Source organism: Dendrobates tinctorius, unplaced genomic scaffold, assembly GCF_039654945.1.
Source record: "Dendrobates tinctorius isolate UK_male_01 unplaced genomic scaffold, ASM3965494v1 ptg000078l, whole genome shotgun sequence".
In the NCBI taxonomy this organism is placed as follows: Eukaryota; Metazoa; Chordata; class Amphibia; order Anura; family Dendrobatidae; genus Dendrobates; species Dendrobates tinctorius.
Genome location: NW_027361746.1, coordinates 10,939,513 through 10,967,490, shown reverse-complemented (window position 1 = coordinate 10,967,490; position 27,978 = coordinate 10,939,513). Strand labels below are relative to the sequence as shown.

General features: G+C 42.2%; 1 protein-coding gene across 2 annotated transcripts in view; it reads left to right on the top strand.

Annotated features, from left to right (window-relative positions):
• Positions 1-25,886, top strand: part of NNT (nicotinamide nucleotide transhydrogenase) — a 154,697-nt gene extending 128,811 nt beyond the window's left edge. For both annotated transcript variants that reach the window (XM_073583412.1, XM_073583411.1), the window contains 3 exons: positions 23,653-23,771; positions 23,868-23,983; positions 25,334-25,886. In XM_073583412.1, the coding sequence (XP_073439513.1) occupies positions 23,653-23,771; positions 23,868-23,983; positions 25,334-25,483 (385 nt within the window). In that variant the 3' untranslated portion in view covers positions 25,484-25,886. The remainder of the gene's footprint in view (positions 1-23,652; positions 23,772-23,867; positions 23,984-25,333) is intronic.
• Positions 25,887-27,978: the final 2,092 nt, after the last annotated feature.

The window sequence follows — 27,978 nt, the reverse complement described above, 5'->3', positions numbered from 1 at the left end:
TGACCTGCGCTGCGCACTTTTGACGGTGCGCCGTGCGCGCCAAAATCAAGCTTTTCGGATTTTGGCGCGCACGGCGCACCGTCAAAAGTGCGCAGCGCAGGTCAAAGCGCAACTAGCGCACGATCTGCGCACCCTATGCTAAAGATAGGGTGCGCCGATCGCAGGGGCCGCTGTGTGCTAGGAGGCGGCGCTACAAGCAAGGGGCGGGCACGCCGGGCAGAGCGCCGGCTCGGGGGCGGAGATACCCCCGGCCGTGCGTGCGCTTAAAAAGCGCTAATGTGAAACCAGCCTAATACTGACACAAAGTCGAAAGCATCGTAATGTGTAGTCTGACACCTAATGACTCCTGTTGTAACGAGAGTGAATATGGAAACTAGCGAAGTAGAGTGATGACACAGTGACGATCTACACAACTTCCAACACTGGAACAGAAGGGTCAGTAAACTGCAAGACATGTCAGACTTCTGAGGTACGTGGCTGATTTCCAGCCATAAGTATCTTTTCCACATTTGTGTCTTGTGGTCGTCTTCCTTATTCCAACTTTCCATTTTTGCAGAATTTATCCTCTCGTTCAGCGGAAACTACAATGACACACATGCGGGGCTGAATCTGACTTTCTGAATGTGCTGCTGTCGAGGAACTTGTCAGCAGTGTTCTGTGCCACACATTTCATGTTTCCTGGCAGTTATCCCTTTTCGCTCTCACTTCCCATGTGAATCCCTGCGGGACCATCTTTGACCATCTGTTGGTGAAAGGAAACATTTGCCGGCCTGGCAGTGTCCGCTCTGTGCACACGTCTCCAGACACGGACCTTCTGCTGTACTTCATATAGTTAGTATCAGTGCTCCCATCTACGCAGTGTCTGTTATTTACAGGAAATTCACCCGTTTCGGGAAAACTCTTCTTTTCCTGGTCCCTTCTTCTCTCTTATGTACCATAATAGCTCATAATAATAATCTTTACAGTTTGCACACATTATTATCACTGTCCCCGATTGGGCTCACAATCTAAATTCCCTATCAGTATGTTTTTTGGAATGTGGGAGGAAACTGGAGAACCCGGAGGAAACCCACGCAAACACGGGGAGAACATACAAACTCCTTGCAACTCATCTTAGAAGTCCAGCCTCCGCATCCAATGAGGTGCATTTTTTAGAGCTGTAGTTTACACTGCTCTACGTAACAATATTGTAGCAAATTAATAGTAAGATAATAAGGAGGCGACCCTGATTGCACTTGCTAAGTATCAATTTTGTTTAGGGCATAAGCTACATTAGTGAGACATTTCATGGTGCTTTCTTTTTGTAGCCTGACATAGGATGTACTGTACAGTAAAAAATTAGTAAAAAAAAGTTTTAATAAAACAAAATAAGTTTAGATCAACCATCTTGTCCTAATTAAAAGAAATAATATCGAAAAATATATTTGGTATCATTATGTCCATAAGTCTGATCTATCAAAATGAAATTAAAAAAAAAAATCCAGATTCGGCGCTTTTTTGGGTCACTACACTTAATGAAAAAAACAACTAAATCACTAGTTTTTTTTTTTTTTTAACCACTAAAGTATAGTATCACTATATGACCTGAAAGATTATTTTTGTGTTTTTACTGCACAATTTACACCAGGAAAATTTTTTTTTGCAGAATTGCAATTCTTTTGTCCAACATAATAATAATAATAATAATAATAATAATATTTCTTTTTACATTATATGGTAAAATGATTGGTGTAATTAAAAATTTTTTCTGGACAGCTTGTCACAAAATCACAGACAAAATATTTTTTATAAACCTCATAATAAATCATTATGATTATACGTGATCCCTGTCTACAGCCCATAATTCTGATATGAAGACATCAGCTGCAGTCACTGCAAACTGTAAAATGATGATTATGACAGGTCAAAATAATTGTGCAAGATTCTTCAGCTTCCAAGGAATCACAGATGCCTTAAATTTGTTTTACGGACAGCGCAAAAAAAGTTCCCTATTTTTACGGACTGTCCTAGAACTTCTAGACGACTGGCAGCCTTGCTCCAGGGTGGGCTTTCTTTGTAGTCTGCATTGACTGCTTTTACTTCTACTGTGATCAGAAACTGCAATTTAACTGCATAGTAATCTGAGATGCAAAGTCATTTTATGTCTTCTGTAACACAACTGCTTGTCCTAAGAGTGGGTGAGGCTGTTGCTTTGTGTCCCCCTCCTCCCCATGCTTTACACTGCAGGTTTGTGTGATCCATTTTGCTGCTGTGTAATGCCCAAGCTCAACACATTCACACTTGGAGCGATTATTTCGTTTACACTACCATACTGTGACGGTCTTCGGTAAAGGAGCTGGGACACTATCCCTGTTTCTGGGGTACTCTTGAAGGTAGAGCGGCTCGGGTCTCCGACCTTGCTATGCTCCTGTTAAAGAAACCGCAACACGTGTAAATAAAAACCACAAATCTCACGAACAATAGAGAATCAGCAATTGAGAAAATCATAAAACATAATTTTTCTTATAGTATGATAAAAGCTACCACAAGATATAGTGAAGATAAAACACACTAAATCAAAATGTCACAGACTACAACAAAGAGTATCCGCATAAGTCTAAAAACAGATTACACAGTGTATATACATGTGACTATTCCAAGTCCCAGAGTTTGAGAAGACTGGACAAAATACCATAGGTCCACGGCAATGAAACCTAAGACCAAATGCTGCCAATGAACAGCTTCCTTGTTAAAGGTTATGCATTTACACAATTTTCCATACAGAAAAGAAAACACCTCTGCCCTGTTCTGGTTATCAAGGAAATTGCCTGCTCATGCATTTTATAGATACGTCATATAAAATCCATCTAAAGAATGGAATGATCTCACCGCGTATATATGGAAGATGCACAAGGACATAATAGGGCTTCTATTTTGCGTTTCAGATGTGGACTGCCCTTGTTAGGGCGGGAGTCATGGGGGTCAGGATTTAGTAGCTCCCACAGGGCTGAATAGGGTGAGTGGTCTTCCCTTCTTCCTGATCTACACGTGACTTTGATTGGACATCTGAGAGGGGACGTCTTCCATATATACGCGGTGAGATCATTCCATTCTTTATAATTGTGTTTATGGGATTTTATAGGACGTCTCTATAAAATGCATGCGCAGGCAATTTCCTTGATAACCCGAACAGGGCAGAGGTGTTTTCTTTTCTGTATGGAAGATTGTGTAAATGCATAACCTTTAACAAGGAAGCTGTTCATTGGCAGTATTTGGTCTTAGGTTTCATTGCCGTGGACCTATGGTATTTTGTCCAGTCTTCTCAAACTCTGGGGCTTGGAATAGTCACATGTAGAGGGGTTGGACAAAATATTGGAAACGCCTAACAATTTGGCATCATAATCTTCGAACATGTTTATAAACATGCAACCCGTGACATATGGTAATGTTTTGCAGTTGATTATTTGTGTGATGTGTATGTAAATTAACTGTTTGTTTTGCAGAATTGTAAGAACATTGATGAGAACCTGATACCAATGGCAGACCTCTCGGATTTTCAAAGAGGCCAAATTGTTGGTGCTCGTATGGTAGGCGCTAGTGTAACAAAGTGCCCGAATGCTTGGCGTGTCAAGAGGTACTGTCTCCAAAGTAATGACTGCGTTTGAAAGAGAAGGAAAAACGTCTGCAGCAAAGCACAGGTCCGGCCGAAAGTCGAAGATGACTGAGAGAGACTGTCGGACTCTAAAGCGAATTGTGAGAGAGGATCGCAAGACCACGGCTCCGAAAATCACTGCTGAGCTCAATGAACACCTACAGAACCTAGTTTCCACGAAAAAAGTTTGTCGCGAGCTGCACAAATCTGGATTCCACGGAAGAGCTGCAATTCGAAAACCGCTGCTCTCAGTGACAAATGTTTCCAATCGTTTAGAGTGGTGTAGAAATCTCCAGAATAGGTCCATCGAGCAGTGGAAACATGTGATATTCTCAGACGAATCATCGTTTACCCTATTTCCGCCTTCCGGTCGAGTGTACGTTTGGAGACAGCCGAAAGAAGCATTCCATCCAGACTGCCTTCTCCCAACCGTAAAACATGGCGGAGGTTCTGTGATGATCTGGGGTGCTATTTCGTGGAGATCCGCCGGGCCAATGATATCCCTTCATGGAAGAATTAACAGCCGCGATTATTTAGGCATTTTGGGCAACCAAGTGCATCCTATGGTTCAAGCACTGTTCCTGGAGGGGAACGCCATCTTTCAGGATGATAATGCACCAATTCATACAGCTAGAATCATTAAAGCATGGCACGAGGAACATTGTAATGAAGTTGAGCATCTCATCTGGCCCCCACAATCCCCAGACCTCAACATTATTGAGCATTTATGGCCGATTTTAGAGATTCAAGTTAGACGCCGATTTCCGCCGCCATCGTCGCTCAAAGTACTGGAGGGTGCTTTAACTGAAGAATGGGCTACAATTCCCTTGGAAACAATTCACACCTTGTATGAATCCATACCTCGGATAATTGAGGCTGTAATCGCTGCAAAAGGTGGACCTACACCATATTAAACAAACTTTTGTTGATGTTTCCAGGTGTTTCCATTATTTTGTCCAACCCCTGTATATACGCAGTGTAATCTGTTTTGAGACTTATGCAGATAATCTTTGTTATAGTCTGTGACATTTTTATTTAGTGTGTTTTGTCTTCACTATATCGTGTGGTAGCTTTTATCATACTATATTAAAAGTTATGTTTTATGATTTTCTCAATTGCTGATTCTCTATGCTCCTGTTAAACCCTAATCTGTCCCCTCCCCCACTCAGAGTCATGGGACAGAAATGTAAGGTAAACAAGACGCAAAAACAAAACAGGGATAACAGAAAACCTCTATCACTTTCAGAAGCACAAACCAACAATTAGGAAGAGGATAGGGACAGGGAGGAATAAACTAAACTAAAATGGGAATAGGGACCAGGCGATAAATACACATATTACAACAAACCACAGATCACTACAACAGCAACAACTCTACTCCAACCACTTACGGTAACTTTAGCACACAGCACAGGAAGACAAATCTTTCATTGGCAGGGACAAGAAGGTCTGGCCAGTTTTTATAGGAAGAGGTAATGACCAGATCAGAAGCAGGTGAAGTGGAGCTGCATGTTTTTGACCAGCATCAAAACGGTAATTAACCCCTTCAGCACCAGAGGAAACTAAATCCATTTAATATTGGACACCAATCACACCAATTCTAAAGAAGACCTGTGATTCATTACCCGACGTGATCGTCCAGGTCTTACAGGGGATGGGACCCTCAACATGCATTAGTTTCTTCTGTAAATTGGAAGCGACTTGCCCATTCAAGTCTACGGATGTGCAAAAAAAAATTGGTTGCCGTATGGAGCCACAGTCCAGCATCCAATATTTAGAGATACATTGCCATTCTGTAGCACAGGGAACTGTAATGGTCCTGTAAATTAATAGATACCGTAAAAAAACTGATTAAGTACAGACTGGACACAGATTACAAGTGCAAAGAAAATTGGCCAACTTTTCTTGATGAACCTCTGAACTAATTTTTATACGCTGGTGTTAACCTACCCTTTGTAGCAACGATCGAATGCATATCCGCGACAGGCAACCACTGGTCTATTCAGATGAGAAGATAACTGGTGAATGAGCTTTTGTAGATAAGCTTGTTCCTGATTATTGACCCCTGTATAAATGCCAGTGATCACAAGACAAACATTCAACATATGGATCCTGGGTTAATTTGATTGATGTGCTGCCACCATATAAATCATCATCGGCAGCACATCACCCCTGTGTACTCAGAGAATGTGCCGCTGATAGACTTTCACTGTAGGGGACACAACAATCGTATTAGTGAACACGATCATTCGTTGTTGGCCAGTGCCAATCAAATTGTATATAGTTGGTCAGTGCTGCAGAACTCTGCCACCAAGCCGGTATCTGAGCCAAACCTAAGGCCATGTGCACACGGTGCGGAGTCTGCTGTGGATCCGCAGTGTCTCAGGCTCTGCGAGTCCGCAGCAGCTTTAGCTGCGTTGTACAGTACCATTGTTTTCAATGGTAATCTGAAAAACGCTGTGCACATGCTGCGGAATTTTCTGTGCAGATTTGCTGCGGGTTCAAATCCGCAGCATGTCAATTCTTTGTGCGGAATCCGCAGTGGTTTCACATCTTCTCCATTGTAGAGGTGTGAAACCGCAGGGCTAAACCGCAGGTAAACCACAGGTCTTTTGACCTGAGAATTTACCTGCGGATTTTTCCAAATCCGCACGGAAAAATCTGCAGCTCCTAAAACTACGTGTGCACATAGCCTTATTCTGAAGTTTGAGTAAAGCGACGAGGTGAAGCAACCGATCAAGTGTTACCAGGTGTCATGGTGTCTGGACATGTGAAGTCTTCGGATCTGGAACACCACAGGTCTGTACACTATATCGCAGCCGTTCAGTAGAAGCTGAGCTGCCACTACACACAGTGCACTTAGCTGTGCTGTTCCAGCTACTGCACTGTATACCTCCTGCCACCAGTTGATTGGTTGGGGTGCTCAATACCTTACTCCTGGACAACCTCTTTAATTCAGTGTCAGTGTGAGACATGACATGCAAGTTAATTTTCAGCAACTTATGCCTATGGACACTCGGTGCCCTGAAGTTGTCATCCACTTTCCGTAACATATCCGCTTCACTGTAATGCTCATTCTTAGCAGTGATCAGATTCCCTTCCTTGACATTCCTGTTCCCTGTGTGGTGATGCATCATTTATTACACTCCGACGGACATTTGTTTTGCAGAGAAAGTAAGACCTATTTGTTAAACTGATAAGAGCAGGCCGGGTTCTCCCTCGACTCGCTTGTGACACTTGAGCAGCGCGGTCCTAAGTGGCAATGAAAAGCCAATGAAACATTGAATGCAAACAACGTCTGGCGTGCCCTTTGATCTGCGGAGAGTGGAAACCTGATCAAAGATTTCCTATGTCACTCCGGCAGCTCGATGTGTCTAAACTCTACCTAATCATTGTAAATGACTTCTAAATGCCCCGTCTGTTTACCGCAAGCTGTAAATACAGATTTATTTCGTACAATTACGATGTAACCGCGACAGGAACCTCTTGTTTAATCTGGGTCTTTCATCATGTTGTGGTGCTCCCACGGTGTTCATTGACTGCAGCTGCCCTTCTCCTTGGTTTCACTAGATCTGCACTGCCTCAGGACCATGTCTTGTTCAGTTTCCAGACGCTGTGACACACTCTCATACACCCACCCCTCGTGGATCCACGCCAACACAGACATACGGCTGTCATCAATTAGTCATGCCCCTGCTTAGCCAAGAAACCGTTCCCATCTGTCAATAGGACTCTCTGTGACTTGTGAAGGACTCCGAAACACAGATGGCTAGTATTCAAGTTTGGCCACAGCCATAACACGCTATGCGGCCTTGCTGTGCTGTTGTGTATTTGATACCTGCAGGCCTCGCCAGCTGGTATAACCATGAAGGACCTGCTGAGCGGGATCCAGCAACCAATGCGGAAGATTATCGGACTCTAAAGAGTTATCTGTGCGGCCATTACACCCCAAATTATTATTGCCTTAGGTTCTATATAGGTGGAACTTCTCCTAGCAATGTATTTAGGAAAGGTTCTAAATCTCAACCATCCATTCTTAAGGGCTCATACAGGTGTGCGCAGCATGGACTGGCCGCGGGACACCCGACTTGAGCGTGACAGCTCCTTATTCTACCATGCTGCCACGCTTAGGTTAGAAGACCTGCGGTCAGTCTGTGCTTTAGCGGTCCGGTCTTGTACTGCACTGCATGAGCCCTGAAGGCATGCTCAAAATGGTGTCTTATTAATGTTGGCATACCCGCTGAATTTTTTAATCAGAAGACTGTTGAGGAAAAGAGGCGGTGTCATTGCTCAAGCGTTTTCTTTGGTATAGTTTTTGTTTTGGTGCCTTTTTTTTTTTTTTAACTACATATAAACTAGTTACTACTAGTGATGAGCGGGTATACTTGTTGCTTGGGTGTCCTCCGAGTATTTTGGCGTGCTCGGAGATTGTGTTTGTCGACACAGCTGCATGATTTGCGGCTGCCAGACAGTCTGAATACATGTGGGAATTCCCTAACAAACAGGCAATCCTCACATGTATTCAGTCTGTCCTGCACCGCGAATCATGCAGCTGCGTGGACACAAACTAAATCTCCGAAAACGCCAGAATACTCAGAGGACACCCGAGCAACGATTATACTCGCTCATCACCAGTTACTACCAAACGTAAAAAAAACGGAAGCCATCTGAATGTCCGATCACTTGTTTCAGCCACTTCACGGCTTTCCTCCAAAACACACAACCTATGAATCGCTAGTAATTCTGACGTTTTCTGGTGCGGTGTGCGCCAAGACATGTTCACACGTCACAGATTTCTCTATGGAAAATACAATGTCCATGTTACAAGCGTATGTACAGCACAAATCAGCATCGACACCGTTGTTATATTATAGGGCACATTTGTGACTTTTCAGCAAAGAATATCAAAGTTGTTCTTTCTCAATATCTACATATATTATTTTTTTTTTCTTATGACGTTTATGAAAATTTGTGCCGATTTTTGACATAAGGATAAAATCTTGCAAAACATTTGGATGTGAAATCTGTGCCTAGAATCCTCATGAAATCCCTATTTGTTTTTTGTTTGCTTATTTCAATTGCTAATTAAACCACTTAACAATAACACTGGTAGTGATGGCTTTCCATGTAATGTGTATGTCGGCCTCCAGAATCTTCCTTAACAAAAGTCAGGAGAGAATCGATTAGACATATTGCCGTCCCAGCGCCCGGTCCTACGGTCTTACCGGGGAGAGAAGCCTTCTCATGCTCCACCACCCGCTGTCTAGGGTGTATTGTCACTTCACTGGTGTAACTGCTCTGAACTTATGTTTTAGTGATTATATTTTTTAAAATTGTCTGTTTTAGCCTATTTTCAACATACCCTTATGGAATTCTGAGTTAATAGAGGAGATCCCACTTTTGTATGATCTCCATTAAATATCCGAAATGGGAAGAAGCAAGAAGGAATGTCTTGTTCTGGAAGACCTTTAAATCTGTGCATTACATGGATAGCATATTGGTTTCAGATGTGTAATGCTGTATTTTGCCTGTGGAGGAGCTGCAGGGAAAGTGAACGTTGGCTAAACTCCCTGCAGATTAAAGCTGATTGTGTGACATCTCTGAAAGTAGGGAACCCTCTGATTACTCTCATTAAAAGGGATTGTCAGAAGCATGCGTTAACTGAGAATTTGTTAGTGAGGTCTTTCTGACCAGAAATAATCTCTGAGGACCATTTGAAAATCTCCGAACTGCCAATAGATGAAGAATGTTATGAGATATATACATCTCTGGCAAAATTAAGAGACCACTGCCCAGTTTTATAAAAATCAGCTTCTCTACATGTCTGACAGCCATTCCATTCCAGTGTCAGTTGAATTCCAACCAGAGTACATCTCATTCTACTTAATGTTCTTCTGATTAGGTGATCAACTGAACCAAATCTTATTTAACGAAGGAAAGTATAAAAAACCCTGCTGTGGTGTTCACAATCCTCTTGCAATAGGACAAGCTGGATGGCAAAACAAGAGCTAGTAATATCCCAAAAGTAATAGGAATGAAAAAATAACTTTTAACCATGCCAAAGGAGTTGAAAAAAGTCTTGAGTGAGGAAAAGAAGGGCTCAATTCTGGCTTTACTAGCAGAGGGTTACAGTGAGCGTCATGTTGCCTCCATCCTTAAAATTTTTAAGGCAGCAGTCCATTACAACAAGGTCAAGCTTCAGACATTTGGGACAACAAAGCTACAGACCGGCGATATTGTCTCTCCACTGACCGGGATGACTGTCATCTCATCCGAATGTCACTCAACAACCACAGGATGACATCAAGTGACCTAGAAAAGGAATCGCAAATGGCAGCTGGGGTGAAGTGCACGGCAAGAACAGTTCGTAATAAAGGCTCCTAGAGGCAGGGCTCAAGTCATGTAAAGCTAGAAAAAAGCCTTTCATTAATGAGAAGCAAAGGAAAGCCAGGCTGAAGTTGCCAAAGACCATAAGGATTGGACCATAGAGGACTGGAGTAAGGTAATCTCTGATGAGTCTAATTTTCAGCTTTGCCCAACACCTGGTCGTCTAATGGTTAGATGAAGACCTGGAGAGGTGTACAAGCCACAGCGACATGTACCAACTGTGAAATTTGGTGGAGGATCGGTGATGATCTAGGGATGCTTCGGCAAGACTGGAAGTGGGCAGGTTAAACTTTGCGAAGGACGTATGAATCAAGCCACATACAAGGTTATCTTGGAAAAACAGTTGATTCCTTCTGCTTAGGCAATGTTCCCCAACTCTGAGGACTGTTTTTTCCAGCAGGACAATGCGCCATGCCACAGAGCTAGGTCAATCAATGTGTGGATGAAAGACCACCACAGCAAATCCCTGTCATGGCCAGCCCAGTGTCCAGACCTGAAACCCATTGAAAACCTCTGGAATGTAATCAAGAGGAAGATGGATAGTCACAAGCCATCAAAGAACTGCTTAAATTTTTGTACCATGAGTGGCATAAGGTCACCCAAAAGCAGCGTGAAAGACTGGTGGAAAGCATGCCAAGACGCCTGAAAGCTGTGATTAAAAAATCATGGTTATTCCGCAAAATACTGATTTCTGAACTCTTCCTGAGTTAAAACATTATTGTTGTTTCTAAATGATTATGAACTTGTTTTCTTAGCATTATTTGAGGTCTGCAAGCACTGCATGTGTTTTGTTATTTTGACCATTTCTCATTTTCTTGAAATAAGGACAATTTAGCGCTTGGAAATTTGGAGACATGTCAGTAGATTATAGAATAAAAGAGCAACTTACATTTTACTCAAATATACCTATAAAGAGAAAAATCAGACAAACTGAAAATTTTGCAGTGCAGTGGTCTCTTAATTTTTGCCAGAGCTGTAGAATGAATATATAGCAGTGCCGCTGCCCAGACTCAATCAACCGCAGGGATCCGGCTGTCAGTAACTCCACGTGGAGAAGGCAGGGTCGGTTTACCATCTGCCTTCTCTGTATATACTGTACACAGTGTTGCACAAGTGTTGTGCGTGTAGTAATAGGAAGCGGCGTCGGTCATGTGATTTCTGGGTGTAGGAAGGGAGCAGGTGCTGCGGAGTTCCAGGAGACAGTGTCAGCTCTGCTATGCAGCTAGGAAACTGCATTTCCACTTTATCTGGGGCTAATATACCAGCCCCAGTTACAAGTGACATCGGGTAAAAAAAATGGTAATTCATGACTTTTATGAGGAGGCACTTAATGTGAAATAAATGAAAGATTAATACATAATTAAAAGAAATAGGTGATAAAAAAGCCACTGCCAATACAAACTGCTGTTACTAGCATCGCCTCCTACAGAAAATACAACGTATCCAATATATAAGAAATAATTGTTATAGAAAAGAGAAGAGACCTTTGTGTTTCAGTGGTCCTTTTGTAGTCATAAAAAATGGATAAATATACAAGGATTTTTTTTATCCCATCATCACTTGATATCAGCATGAAAAAAAGTATGAAAGTAACCTAAAATACATGCCCCATGTATTATGAAAAGATGAAAAATTCTGACTATCTGAATGAGAGACAAAATGCACAGCTCTTTATTATGCGTGTAAGAAAAAACCTGAAAGTGTCCCTGAGCAAATTAATACTCCTGGTAAAGTTGATACAGTTGTCATGTGCACCATCGGAAGAGGCGGTTTATGACTGCCTAGTACTGATGAGCAAGCGTTCTCGAATGAGGTGTTATCGGAGCATGCTCGGGCGCTAACAGGGCGTCTCCCGTGTAACACAATAATATGTTCGAGTCACCGCGGCTGCATGTCTCGCAGCTGTTTGTTAGGCAATTCCTACATATGTTGCGGCTGTCGAAGAACCGCGAGGCATGCAGCCGCGGGAATTCGAACATATTGGATTACGCGGAAGACACTCAGTTAGCGCCCCAGCATGCTCTGATAACCCTTATCCGAGAATGCTCACTCATCACTACTCTCTAGGTGTTGTGTGTTTTCTAGCCCTCCATTTCTCCGGCAGCATGCCTTTTCATTTACAGCAGTCTGTAATCTGGATCCTATTCACACATGACAGCCTGCCGTGAAGGAGCCATCAGGAAAGCCACAGTGGGTTCAGCTTTTGCTTTGGAATCTTATCCATTATTATCATAAAGCTCCCAGAGCCACGTTAATGGCGCCGTATTATGGATTTGGCATGAAGGCGATTCTCTGATATTTTCTTGCAATTCTGATCTTATTTCAAGGTGGAATTTCCTAACTCCTACATCTGTCTTCTCCTGGTGGTAAAAGAAATCCAACACTACCCTTAAGGAAGGGTTAAACGTGACCCGCTCCCCATGATCCGGACTTTAAGACGGGCGGCCTTTATTCTGCCCAAATCTCCGAGAATCGTGTATTATTTAATCACCCGAACTCCAGAAAGCTGACACCAGAGATCTGTGGTGTGTTTGCAAATCTAGGAAGGTTTTAGTTACATAAACTTGTTATGTTCCTAGCACAGTGGATTTCACAGCAAAATCCCAGGGCTTAACGTTCAGGAAATCACTGGAATATTAAAAGCAGACAAGGCGCAGAAGCCGGGAGCCCGGAGACAATCCTCTTATTCAACAAGAAAGCGTTTTGTAACCATCCACAACTTTTTATAATGTCAATTTTGTCCTAATGTATGAAAAATGTTGTGTCCATGTAGATGATGGGAATTCCTTTTTTTTTTTTTTTTATTTGAGGACTTTCCTTATGTTAGTGATTTTAGCTTATGTTATAAAAGCCGTCTGTTCGGGAAGTAAAATGAGATCACCCTGTATGGCCCTAAAACTGGTTACAAGAATGTAGGAGTCTATACTAGATGTCGGGACGCAGACATATAGTAATAGTGATTCAGATCTGTTTTCTAGTAGCATTTTTGTCTTCTTTTTTTTTTTGTCCCCTTGGAAATACTTCCGAACTGACATGAATAATATGGCACTGCAAGGCTGAAAGTCGGAAAGTTTATTTCACCTATTTTCTGTGTATTTTTCACTTGAAATAACTATAAAACATATTCTACAAATACAAGAATCCGAGGAAAAAGACAAAATTAGAAAAGACCCTGTAGTAAGTAAATAGTAATAGTACATGTAAATAACATAGGGGACTTAACACTATTAACACCATTAGTTAACACTATTTTGATTTAAAAAGAAAGCATAAAAGCCATCCCACTGCAACAAGGTGAGTGACGCAGTTAGGTTGGTCCCTAACTCTTGTGGTTCACCTCACTGTGTCAGCAGACCTCAATGTAGATAAGGGCAGAGCAGGACATGGGCCTGACTGCTCAGAGACCTGCCCATATATATAGATGAAATGCCGAGCTCAGGAAGGCGCCTAGCTCTTATTATTTTGATAGCTTGAACTCCTCTGCGCATCCTAGAAAGTAATCGTGCCCTCTTTTTGCACCTAGGCAATCATAATACCTATTTAAAAGTAATGTCCCCCATCTTCCTCTTTGAAACTTATCATTCCGAGTGGCCCCTTACAGTAACAGTACCACCTTAAATTGTATCCCTCATTCCCCATTCAAAACAGTAATAATGCTTCCTAATAAAAAGTAGTAATGCGCAAATCCCTCTAAAACGTAATAATACTCCTTGAATTTCCTCTTTAGAAGATTATGCTTCTTGATTGCCCCCTTTAAAAAGTAAAGTCCTTTTCAAAAAAGTGTTAATGACCGTTGATCTCTTCCCCACTTAAAAAATAATAATGCCCTTAGAATACCAGTTTTTAATTTATTAATGCCGCTTTTGTGATACCCAACGCCATAAAAAAAACATATAAAGCTTATACTTTCCTAATCCCAATTTCTCAATCATCCCAGAGACCTCTTCCAACCAACACACATAGCGGGCTAGTGCAGGTGAATGCCATGCAGTAAAGTAGTCGCGCAGCCTCCGTTGGGACGCAGACGATTTGTTAGGAAAACAGTCATCCTGCACGTAGCAAAGATGGCTGGTGTTTAGTGCTTATGGCATATACACTACATGGACAAAAGTATTTACATCTACAGGCGCTTTTATGACATCCCGTCGCCATTTACCTTGAATGACATTGGTCCTGCCCTACCACTATTTTTTTTTTTTTTTATAAGCTAAATCAGCTTTCAGTCTTTTGGGAAGGCTTTCTACAGGATTTTGGAGTTTGTCTGTTGGAAATCGTGCCCCTTGATCGAGAGCAGCATTTGTGAGGTCAGACATTGATGTTAGATGAGGGGGGCCTGGTTCGCAATCTCTCTAGTTCATCCAAACTATCCGGGCCCTGGTCAGCCAGTTATAGTAACATAACATAGTACATAGTTAGCAAGGCCGAAAAAAAGACATTTGTCCATCCAGTTCAGCCTATATTCTGTCAGAATAAATCCTCAGATCTACGTCCTTCTAAAGAACCTAACAATAACTGTAAGATACAATATTGTTACGCTCCAGGAAGACATCCAGGCCTCTCTTGAACCCCCCGACTGAGTTTGCCATCACCACCTCCTCAGGCAAGGAATTCCAGATTCTCACTGCCCTAACAGTAAAGAATCCTCTTCTATGTTGGTGAAAAAACCTTTTCTCCTCCAGAGGCAGAGATTGTCCCCCTGTGACCGTCACCTTCCTTGGTATAAACAGATCCTCAGAGAGATATTTGTATTGTCCCCTTATATACTTACACATGGTTATTAGACCGCCCCTCAGTCGTCTTTTTTTTCTAGACTAAATAATCCTAATTTTGCTAATCTCTCTGGGTATTGTAGTTCCCCCATCCCCTTTATTAATTTTGTTGTCCTCCTTTGTACCCGCTCTAGTTCCATTATATCCTTCCTGAGCACTGGTGCACAAAACTGTACACAGTACTCCATGTGCGGTCTAACCATAGATTTGTACATCGGCAGTATAATGCTCTCATCATGTGTCTCCAGACCTCTTTTAATGCACCCCATGATCCTGTTTCCCTTGGCAGCTGCTGCCTGGCACTGGCTGCTCCAGGTAAGTTTATCATTAACTAGGATCCCCAAGTCCTCCATGTCAGTCAAGTTCTTCCACACACCGCAATAGGGCACAGTCATGGGGAACCGAAAGGGGCCTTCCCCCACAATGTACACAAGCATACAATTCATAGATATGTATAACACGGCACTCTAGATTGATGCTGCATTTGGTGCTCAAGTCAGGTATCCAACCCATCCAATAAAATAGTAAACCATCTTGGCACTCAGTATGCGGAAAAAAACGGTTCCTTTTTATTTTGCATCCAGACAAAATGAAATAAAACCTTTTTGGTCCGTCATAGGACCTTCATCAGAATGTTCTTATTAGTGGAAACTAGAAAAGAGATCCTTGGTTGTCATATCCCAGTAGAAATAAGCAGTATTTCCACAGTTAACAATTTTGTGCTGGATGTCATGTGAACTTATTGTAATGAAGGCGTCAGTAAATGATCTGGTATCATGGGTAAACGCTGGACACCATGGGGCTGTGTAAGCAGTGGGAGGAGGCAGCGCTTCAGTAGTGGGCAAGAACCTTGCGATGAGAGTAGCACTCAGTGCCCGAGTCCGTGGTGCAGGGATGACGCCGTTCAGGGAAGGCGTCTTGCCCACTACTGAAGCGCTGCCTCCTCCCACTGATTACACAGCCCCATGGTGTCCAGCATTCACCCATGATACCGGATCATTTACTGATGCCTTCATTACAATAAGTTCACATGACATCCAGCACAAAATTGTTAACTGTGGAAATACTGCTTATTTTTACTGGGATATGACAACCAAGGATCTCTTTTCTAGTTTCCACTAATAAGAATATTCTGATGAAGGTCCAATGATGGACCGAAAACATTTCATTTTGTCTGGATGCATAATAAAAAGGAACCGATTTTTTTTTTTTTTTTTTTTTTTTTTCCCCACATATTGAGTGCCAAGATTATTTACTATTTCACAAACATACAATTGTCCTAAATGTCTTGTACTGAAGCATTACAACTACACTTTACTGGTAATAATGGGTCTACGCCGACCCCTGAAGAACAAGCCCATAGCATTATCCTTCCTTCACTAAACTTACAGTTGGCGAAATAGTCTGACAGGTAACGTTCACCTTGCATTCGCTAAACATAGACTCGTCCTTTGGGTGCCAGATTGAGGCGCGCAATCGATCACTACACCGAACTCAAAAGTTGCTGCAGTTTTAAAGTCTTCATCAGAAGAACCTATTTCAAATATGTAAGCCATGAAGCAAGCGTCCGGTCTTTATGGACAAGGGAACGGGCCATAGTCCAGTGGCGGCAGCTTTACACCACTTCTTCTATCTATTGACATTGTTCTTGGTGATGTAGGCTTGTATGCAGCTGTCCAGCCATGGAAGCCCATGCCATGAAGCTGAAGTTTTTTTTTTGCTGGTGTTAATGGCAGAGTTGGTCTGGACTCTGCACCTATGGAGTCATCCAAGCTTTGGTGACTTTTATTCCCTCTACTCCTCGGCACGCGGTGGCCCCACTATGTAACGTTACATGCTCTCCAATTCATGGCTGAGTTGTTGCGGTTCCTTCCACTTTTCTGTAATCTCACTCCCAGGTGACTTGTTAGACCTATGGCTCTAATTACAGGATCGCGCTGAGATCACTGAGCTCTCTAGAACTAGATATTTAGTCACCCATTCGTGAAGGCAGTTGTCATGGCGAGGGGTCAGAGTAAAAAAAAATAAGTAGAATTCGATGAGTAGGAGTTGGGACACAATACTTTGTCCATGAAGTGTGTGTCAGTATGTCTTTTCACCTTCTAGGTTGTTTTCTAGATGATTAGGAGTTCCTAGTTCTTCATTACAGTCTTCCTGAGGTCCTGCTGCCATTACCAATATTCTGTAGATGACATTTTCTTCTTTCTATTTTTGAACCACTTCCTTCCTGTTAAAAATTATCGTCCATCTGCTTAGGGCACATCCCATCTCTTTGTAAGTCTCACAAAGTTTTTGAAAGATGACATTTCTCCAAACACATCCAGAACATCTTCCTGAAGCTTTTGTCGTTGTTTCAGAGCCCAAAAAAGCAGATGAGCCTCTGAGCATTAGCCATGATCACAACATATGCCAAATGATTTATGTCATCCACCACGGCCTTTTTCAGAGTTCATTAAAAAAAAGTACAAAGTCTTAATGAGATCCAGATTCCGGAAACAGAAAGCCAGACGTCAAGCCGTACCAACCTCACACATTGCCAGTAAGATCTATTTATATGGCTGTCTCTGTCTACCTCTACGGGGAACACAAGTATAGCTGGCCTGTAACTAGACTGAAGCGTTGGCCTCTATTTGTGGATTCTTTGTACTTCTACCAAAAGCTTTTTGTTAAGGCTGATCTACGAGCAATAAATAAAAATTACGATACATCATGGCGATCAATGCTTTCATTAAAACCCACCATCTATTCTCTAAACATGTACTCGGCTGTAGTAAATAAGTAAAAGTGCATAACAAATTATATACTTTTTTTTTTTTTTATTTAAAAAAAAAAAAAAAAAGCTTAAAAGCCATCCCAACAGCATCAAGATGTACCCAAATTCGGGACGGTCCTAACCTGTAGTATTAAAACCTTACCATGTGTCAAAGTGACGTCAATGTGAAGAAGGGCAGAGCAGGACCAGGTCCCGAACATGAGTATCCAGAAAAATGGGTAGCTATATAAACATAATGTCCAGCTCCAAGAAAGGGGGGCCACACCCTTACCTGCACAAACTGCAGAAGCTTGAGGCTTGAACAAAACCCCCCCAAAAAACGGAACTGGAATAAAATTTCGTATGCATGTAAAATAGTATCTTGTTCATATTTTGCTTGCTTACCAACCTATACTAAAGATAAATTTTGTGGTCAAATTAGTAAAATACTAGCTTGGTAACATGTTTCGCTTCCAGCAGGTGCTTCTTCCTGGTCTAGAGTCCAGTATAATCCGAGATTGACCAGGAGGAAGAGTGCTGGGTGCGAAACGGCCGTTGTCCATGCTTATGTTCTTGCATGCTACCATGCTGTTATTTTACTAACTTGGAATAAAGTTTGCTGAAGTTTCTTTACATGGGTGAGTGCTGCTTATTCAAGCTCCGATTATATTGGACTGTTGATCATTGTGTATTTTGCTGAACACCACCCAATTGCACAGGTGGGCATATTTTTGGTGTAAGTTCTGCTTCTAACTTTCTCTATTTGGACTGTAAACTAAAGGAGCCATCGGAATATTTTTCTCCTGTTTGATGGTGCTCCCACCAATCACTTTCTTTAGTTTAGCTCACTTCTGCACACCTAATTCCTGTTGCCACCTCCAGGAATCTGTTTCCATATATGTTTGGCCTCTGTAGCTGACATGTCTCCATATCCCAGTGTCAATGAGAAGTGCAGTCTGGACTAATTTAGTTGGGACCTCATGCAGAGCGGCTTGGAGTGTGAGGGCTTGTGTTGCTGTAATATGGCATTGTGTTGTTAATCAGAGCCATATTTCTACAATTACTTGCTAGAATTCTCTTGTGATTCATAAAACTTGTTTCCATGCTTCTCTAATTTGTATTATTCCCTCTTCTATCCCATGCGTCGGTTGCGGGGTTAACCAAACGACATGCGTACATTATACATGACCTCCATCCCCTAAATATTGTCTCCATAGTCGCTGATGGTATTGCTCTGGGATGATGGAAAAATGCAAATTTCATATTTGGGTATGCGATTTGCTGTTTATCATTTGACCTTCTTGTCCACATGAGTGACGGGGGTCTAAATAAATACAGAATTGTAAAATCTAAGTCTTTTGAATGATGTTGAAATACTGAGGCTTTCAGCTTCTTAATCTGTGCAAGTTCTCGGAGTGAAATAGAACATAGGTTGAAGGGACTTTCGGGAATGAAGAGTTTTGCTACTTTATACTATACTTTCGACCTCATTTATCAACTTTGTTGCCCATAGGGCATATTCTTGGGGCCTGTTCACATGGGTGGATGATTAGCCAAATGTTCATTTCCAATGGCATGGCTGACATGCTTACTCTGGTCAATCGATCGGAAAATGGGCAAGTCTAATTTCTTTGTGTGATCCCATGTGCTATGTGGACACCAAAATATATTCTTTGTCGGCAGCGCGTCCACCGTGTAAACAAGAAATGTGCTGATATGGAAAGTGTCCTAAGAATCTATCGTACATAGCCAAGTAGTTGACATCTGCCCCCTTTACCTTCCGTTTGCAAAACTGGTATTTTAAAGGGAATTTTCTGGCCTGTTGCCTGCAGGAGAGCTTTCTTACAAAATATTAGAAACCAGTGACCAGTTGAATAAAACGCATACATACATTTTAATAATTTTAAAGTAATCCTGCCATGTCCCAAAATGCTACTAACCTGCAGATATGGGGGTAATCTTCAGGAAAATAGGATTCCAAAGGTTCCTGTCCGCAGGACTGAAAGCCCAGCTGCCAGGAGAAAATTAACTTTATTCCTCCCGGCATTCTCGGGCCTTCCGGTCAGTTTGGCTGTAGACCTGGCTGTCAGTCGCTGCCAGGGCATGATAACACTATTTACTGAGTGGTGACTGAAGCTGCGTCGTTCATAACTGAAAACTGGAGTCTGCCGGGAAGAACTGAGTTTAATTTCCTCCCAGTAGCCCGGCTTTCAGTGCAGAGGCCGGTCACCTTTTGGAACTCTATTAACCTGCAGATTAACCCCATATCTGCAGGTTAGTAGTGTTTTGGGAGGCAACAGGTTTTCTTTTAAGGATCATTTTATGCATCGCTAGAACCAACCTATGAATAAATGAACCTACTCTCTCTCATACTGATAACCATGTTGGTATTGTCCTTGAGCAGCTTAGCCATTAAAAGGTGTATGGGTGGGGGGGTAAGACTGTCGGCTGAACGATGTTTCGTCCGATTGTTCTGCCAGGAGCTATAGAGGCTGTCCTACTATACACAGGAGTCCTTGCTTTGTTGTTAGGGCTCCTGTGTGCTCTATGTGAAATCCGCTGCTAGACCTCTGCGGCAGCAGCTTATATCTGGGTGAACCTAAAAAAATAAGCAGTCCAAAATGCTGGATTTCTATCTCCACCGAAAATAATTTCTATGGGGCCTCCATACACATTAGATGTCTGGTCATACTCATGGCTATTGGTGGATTCTGACCATGTTAGTCAAGTGTGTATAGGAGGCTTTACATTGACCAAAGACCAAATGATCACCTAGACTGCTCTTCAGGTCCTTTTTTACTATATACAAAGCAGTGTGAAATTGATTTATTTCAGCAATGTAATATGATCAATTTTTGGTTGATTTAACCCTTCTGTTGACTCCCAACAATAAAACTGTGTGGGACAAACCATCATAAACCCACACTTGCTGTCAATGATCGCTTCATGGAAATGGAAGTATAGGAGCTCGGATCAACATGTTTGATTGTTGATAGTCTGTCCATAAAAAAAGACAATCTTCTCATGTATATGGGCTTCTAAGAGTACAAGAAACTAAGATATGTGGTGCCAGCGTCGCATACTGCACAGGAGAGGTGTTTCTATATCTGTCCTTGTTCCTGCAGAACTCGTATAGATAGAAAAAGTTGGTCAATAGGAGATTAACGATCCCTTAAAAAACAATCTTTGTGGCACCAGAATCAATTAATATCCGGTCTTACCATTAAATAACCAGTGTAATGTGACATGGCTAGAACCAGCTGGTCCCTAGAGAGCTCTACAGTGTGAGGGATCCACCATACATCGCTTCAGATCTGTGTGATTACGATATACCTATAGTCAACTATATTTTTATTTTGAAGGCACTTCCTTATTTTCATTGGTATCCATTACAGTTTTGCCTTCCTACCCTTTCACAATCCACCTAAAATTGGACCCATAGGACTTGAAGGGTCTGTCCATGCAGAGGTTGTCAGAGATTGGAAAAAACTGTTTTGGTTGAGTTTGATATAGTGGCTTAGCTAGCAGGGCTGAGCTGTAATACCCAACCTAACCCAAGACGAAGAGTTGCGCTGTTTTTAAACTATACAGCCCATTTTTTCTTTACAGTACAGATATACCGTCCATTTTTTCCCCAATCCTTAGCCTTTAAAGAGTACCCATTAATTTTTGTGGGTTTTTTTTTTTCTTAACCAAATGTGAATGTCTCCATTTTCCTGAATTTGGCGTTCTTTGTTTAGTTTTTTTTAGTTTCCCCTCTTCTTGGTTCCTGAGATACGGCCCCCCTCTTCCTAGTATTATTTATTTATCATGCTTTGCTAATATAGCGCTATCATATTCCTCAGCGCTTTACAGACCTCGTCATCACTGTCCCCATTGGGGCGCACAATCTAAATTCACTATCAGTATTTGGAAGGAAACCGGAGACCCCGGAGGAAACCCACGCAAACACGGGGAGAACATACAAACTCCTTGCAGAAGTTGTCCTTGGTGGGATTTGAACCCAGGACCCCAGCGCTGCACTGCACTGCTAACCACTGAGCCACTGTGCTCAGTGAGTAAATCTAGTCTTTTCTAGCTTAGTGGGTGTAGTCCCCCAACTTCTGTATGGGAGAATTTTTGAAGACCACTCCCATTTGGCTAAGAAACATAGATTTTCATACTTGGAAAAGAGGGCCGTACCTCGGGAATGGAGATGAGCAGGAACAAAAGGAAAACCAGGCCAGATTCAGTAGAACAGCGGCAGTTATACCAGATTAAATAAATGTGTATTTACTGCAAATGTCGAGTTCTCTTTAAGATATATTCATATTAGCACAGTATCCCAATATCCGTACGGAGGAGAGTGTTACTGGCTTCTCTCGCCGGCGGATGATGTATATATAGTTTTACAAGTGTTTTTATACATTTGTTTAAGGAGCTGATTGTAACATGTGTAATTCCTAAACAGAACAGGGGGTTGTATATGGATTTTGGGTCGTACTTTGCCTGATGAGAAAAGCAGATGATGCTATAAATGAAATTACTGCGATCTGTTTAATTTTGTATATCCAATAACCACTTTTCACCTTGTCTTGTATATATGATCTAATCCTTCCTCAAGCTGTCCTTACATCCATATTTCTGATCTTGTCAAGGCTTAATATGTTCCATCCTCTAGCTTTCCATAATAGGATCCGGATTTCTGTGTAATGTCTTTTTTTTTTTTTTTTTTTTTTTTAGGCCCCACTTAGGGTTTGTGGTTGCAGCATTGTACCCAGTTTAACATGTGTTTTAGCAATGAAGGTTAGAATTAGGCTTTTTTGAGCGCATAAGAGAGTTATCTTTACTGCTCCATGTTACTGATTAGTGCATTACTTGAAGTTATAAAGGAAAAAAAAATGTGAGCATGTCAGAAAAATGATTTTCAGTGAGATTATCAGGTCTTTTATGATGTGTGCTGCCGTACAGACTGCACAGGGAAGGTGCATTAGATGCCCTGGGCACAGGGAGAAGACACAGATTAGATATTAGAAAAACCTTTTTGACGGTGAGGGTGATCAATGAGTGGAACAGGCTGCCACAAAAGGTGGGGGAGTTCTCCTTCAATGGAAGTCTTCAAACAGAGACTGGACAGACATCTGTCTGTGATGGTTTAGTGAATCGTGCATGGAGCAGGGGGTTGGACACGAACCTGGAGGTCCCTTCCAACTTTAACATTCTATGATTCTATGATCTCTATCGATGCTCCACACTAGAGTGCCATCATACGGACGTATGAATAAGACCTAAATGGAACTGCAAGCTTTTCTACAGTACAATATTATGGCTTTGTGTGTCCTATGGGTGCTCGGCTTCTTCAACTTGAGAAGTTTTTGGGACCATACTGTGTACTTTCCTCTGATCTCCTATAGAGGTTTTGTCACACTTCATCAGATGCCATATTAGAGCAACACTTCCATTAGAGAATATCTCTTTGGCAGAAACTTCTGCAACACATCCCCAGCGTTTGAACATTGAAAGTCTCTTCTGCAAACCTCACTAAGATCAGTAGGACAATCGCAGAAACTTCACCTGTCTCCAAATATACCCTAATACAGAGTCGTACCATGTCCCGATAGACGTGGGTCAACGATCACATTATTGTCAGTGATTACCACATACAGTCCAACATTCATTGCATGGAGAATATTGCGCCATCACTGCTCTACGTGAGCTACCACCTGGCCCTGACCTCCATTTTTATGGTCACCTTTAGAAACGTGGACCATAGAGTTGGCAGACATTTATTTGCATGACTCAAAGATATTAAGAACAGTGATATCTGGCCATTGGGCGAGAGCAGTAAGGACGGCCATTTACTAGACGACATCCGCGGCTCTTCCTTTGATTATCTATCCTGGCGTGATGCGTAACGCCGGCTAATCAGAAGCAGAGCTGCGGATGTGATCAGGTAAGATTCAAGTCTCACGGCTACAGATTATTGGCGTGGCCATGGACTGGCTTCTGTGAATCGAATCAAACTGGTGGCCCTTCAATCTGCTGGGCATCAGTGTTAGATATTACTACTGAGTATGTGGCTTGTGCTGCTTCCAGTGGAATAAATATCTTTGTTCTGATGTATTATCTTGTAGGTTTGGCATCCACCCTGTGGCAGGGCGTATGCCTGGTCAGCTGAATGTTCTTCTGGCTGAAGCTGGTGTGCCATATGATATTGTCCTGGAGATGGATGAGATCAATGAAGACTTCCCTGGTAAGGAAGCTTGTGGTGTATGGGCTTATCATCTACTTGACCCTAGCTTACAGTTTTATTAATGCTGCTGACTATTTCTGTTCCTTCCTTTTCTAGAAACTGACCTGGTCCTTGTGATTGGTGCCAATGACACGGTTAACTCTGCAGCACAAGAAGACCCCAACTCAATCATTGCTGGTATGCCCGTCCTGGAAGTATGGAAATCGAAGCAGGTATGGGCCTAAGTCATAGACTCAACTGGTCATTTTTTAAGGAGAAACTTCCGTGAAGGACTTCAGTATTTGTAGCCATCTGCTTGTGCTCCTGATCGGGTAGTTTGGTGTATTTTTGTGGGCCTGTCAGCTGTGAATTACTACAAGCTGTGATACTTGTAGAACCTTTACCATGAGCATCTAATGTGAATAGGGGAGGCCTTATATTTATTTCCCAATCCCATATGTCAGAGGAGTTGGAAAGAGAATAGGGATTGGGCATATTGGACTGGAACATGCCCACTCAAGGGAAGAGTGTCTGACTGTGTCTTATTCTCCTCTCCCTATTGATATCCCATGCTTTTCGGGAAGTTGAGCGAGCATAGTCGGGAGGAATTGCGGTCCGCCACATGAGAGTTTAAACGTATAGTCCGTAGTCAGTGCTTGGCCATCCTTGATCTGGAGGACACATTGGAAATAACATAGTGAAGAAAAGAAAATCCCATTTACCCCCTAAACATTATATATATATATATATATATATATATATATATATATATATATATATATATATATATATATATAATTAGTGTCCTGTAAAGATTAGTTTCTGACTAAAGCTAAACCAAGTAAAGCTCTCCGTTAAAGATCTTTGTTTACCGATTTGATACATGTAGGAAAATCACGCTTCTTGACTTTACTTTGTTTCGAAAGAAGCCAAAAGCGGACTTGTCCTCACATTTCATAATACAAAATTCATACATTACTAAATACGTCTTGGACCCGATGATGCCTTTTGTACTTACCTTGCAAATCCATATCATAATGACTGTATAATGCGGATAAAAAAAATGAGCATTTTAGAACGCCAGCTCACATTGCTGTGAAGCAGGACAACTTGTCGGAAGTTTTGATTTCTTTCAAGAAGCTTCAAAACTTTCAGGAAGAAGCACCGCCATTGTGATCTGGATTTTCCGAGTAAGTACATCAGCCACATGGAGTCTAAGATCTGTATTAAATAAAGTATACGGTTTGTATTGTGAAATCTGTTGACGGGTCACTCTTTATAGTGATATTTGAAAGTCTTTTTTTTTTTTTTTTAGTTAAGTTGAGCATCCTTTTTTGCTGAAAAGAAACCCTGACTATCCGCACTTCCATGGTCCCCAGTGATTAGGTGTAAATCATCGGGGGATCTAAAAGCGAGCGTTTTCCTACCACATATAGCATTACACTCTTCTCTTTTATAGGATGTCCGTGTTTCCTCATGGTGAGACCTACATTAGAGCTGCTTAAGATCAGGGCCCTGAGTAGGGGACCTAACTTTCTATCAACTAGTAAAAAGGTTTTAACATTTTTTTTTCGTCTTTTCAGGTGATAGTAATGAAGAGATCTCTGGGTGTGGGTTATGCTGCTGTCGACAACCCCATCTTCTACAAGCCCAATACCGCCATGTTGTTGGGTGACGCCAAGAAGACTTGTGATGCTTTGCAGTCCAAAGTTCGGGAGGCCATCTCGAAGTAGATGCTCCTCCTGGGCTTACTTTTTTCCTTTTTGTTTTTTTTTTAAACAAAAGCCCTACCAGCCAGTGTTAACAGGTCTGATAACCACCTGTTGTTTTTTAATAGAACTTGGTAGCTTTAGACTGAGATCGGTAACACGCGGCTGCAACAAACAAATTGGATTTGGTATTTTCAGTCCTTGATACCAGATTATGCATGAGCCAAGAAAGAAAGACCTCTCACAATTGTACATGGAAGCAATCAATGTTTTATATATTTCTAACTGTAGCATACTACCTTTCTTAACTACAATAATGTATTGAACTTTAATAATGTGAAGATCGGAGCCCTCTGTTATCGCAACGATTTCTCCATTTTTGTGAAGCTGCAATCATCCCTTTAATAAAATCTTAAGTGGCACAAGATGATGTTGAACGTGGTCGGATGTTAGAGATGCCAACCCATTATTACTCCAGCTGTTAAATTAATGTGACCAGCTCGTGATCAAAAGCTAAATGTCAGTTTTAATTGTTTTTTTATGTCTTTTTATTATTTCAATACCTAAATCTTTCTGAAAAATCCTATAGTGAGATGCAATACCTGGCACCGCCAAAGGGAAAAGTGGCACTTTCAGCAACACAGGAATATCTTCTTCCTCTCGAAAAAAAATCCTCTCTAGTTCTCCCTATTGTAAGTGGTGAAAGTCAATGTGGACCCTTTTTAACGAGCCTTGACAAATGAGTGGGGATAAGAAACCTAACCAGAAACTGTTTATCGACGCATGTTTTGTGTTCATGTGTTGTTGGCCCCTCACCCAACCAAACTAGTTGTCCAGGTTTGTCCTGATGAGGAGCAAACACCCCGAAACACGTTTGTATATAGAGTGTCTACTTTATTCTAGTTTAACTTCTTATCCTAAGGCCTGTTTTACACTTCAGTTGTTTGACTTCCGTCAAAATCCGCTGTTTTTAGAAAAAAACCCATCCGCCATTTTTTTTTTTTCGGATCCGCCTTTTTTTTCCCATAGACTTGAATTAGCGGCGGATTTTGACGGATGGTCATCCATTGCATCCGTTTTTGACAGATCTATCCTAATTTTGGCGTTGCGTTAAAACAGCAGATAGCAACGGATCTGTCGCTGTCCGCCATGCGTTATAATGGACGTCTATGGGCGATGGCTCCTTTGCAAACCGTTAATTGACGGAATCCGCCAACGGATCCGCTTTTTTATACTGAGCATGCCCGGAAGAATTTCCTTTCATGAAATTTAACCCCAAAACCCATTCTGGCAGAAAAAATTTGTCTCTCTCTCTCTGGCTCTCTCTCTGGCTCTCTCTCTCTGGCTCTCTCTCTCTGGCTCTCTCTCTCTGGCTCTCTCTCTCTGGCTCTCTCTCTCTGGCTCTCTCTCTGTGTGTCTCTCTCTCTGTGTGTCTGTCTCTCTCTCTCTCTGTGTGTCTGTCTCTCTCTCTGTGTGTCTGTCTCTCTCTCTCTCTCTGTGTGTCTGTCTCTCTCTCTCTCTCTCTGTGTCTGTCTCTCTCTCTCTCTCTGTGTGTCTGTCTCTCTCTCTCTCTCTCTGTGTCTGTCTCTCTCTCTCTCTGTGTGTCTGTCTCTCTCTCTCTCTCTCTGTGTCTGTCTCTCTCTCTCTCTCTGTGTGTCTGTCTCTCTCTCTCTCTCTGTGTGTCTGTCTCTCTCTCTCTCTGTGTGTCTGTCTGTCTCTCTCTCTCTCTGTGTGTCTGTCTGTCTCTCTCTCTCTCTGTGTCTGTCTGTCTCTCTCTCTCTCTGTGTCTGTCTGTCTCTCTCTCTCTCTGTGTGTCTGTCTGTCTCTCTCTCTCTCTGTGTGTCTGTCTGTCTCTCTCTCTCTCTGTGTGTCTGTCTGTCTCTCTCTCTCTCTGTGTGTCTGTCTGTCTCTCTCTCTCTCTGTGTGTCTGTCTGTCTCTCTCTCTCTCTGTGTGTCTGTCTGTCTCTCTCTCTCTCTGTGTGTCTGTCTGTCTCTCTCTCTCTCTGTGTGTCTGTCTGTCTCTCTCTCTCTCTGTGTGTCTGTCTCTCTCTCTGTGTGTCTGTCTCTCTCTCTCTGTGTGTCTGTCTCTCTCTCTCTGTGTGTCTGTCTCTCTCTCTCTGTGTGTCTGTCTCTCTCTCTCTGTCTCTCTCTCTCTCTCTGTCTCTCTCTCTCTCTCTGTCTCTCTCTCTCTCTCTGTCTCTCTCTGTCTCTCTCTGTCTCTCTCTCTGTCTCTCTCTCTCTCTCTCTCTCTGTCTCTCTCTCTCTCTCTCTGTCTCTCTCTGTCTGTCTCTCAGAGGATCCGTCAAAAAAAACGGATCCGGTGCATCCGTTTGAACGGATCCGTGTTTTTTACACTTTTGCGGATTTCAACTGATGTCAAAAGACTGAAGTGTGAAACAGGCCTAAGTCATGTGGTAAGGCTTGGTTAAAGGGTCAATATTGATATTTAGGATTGCTACATCCAATAAGTGGCACGAGATTTCCTGTCCTCTTACCCTTTGAGGAGGCAATTTTGCATT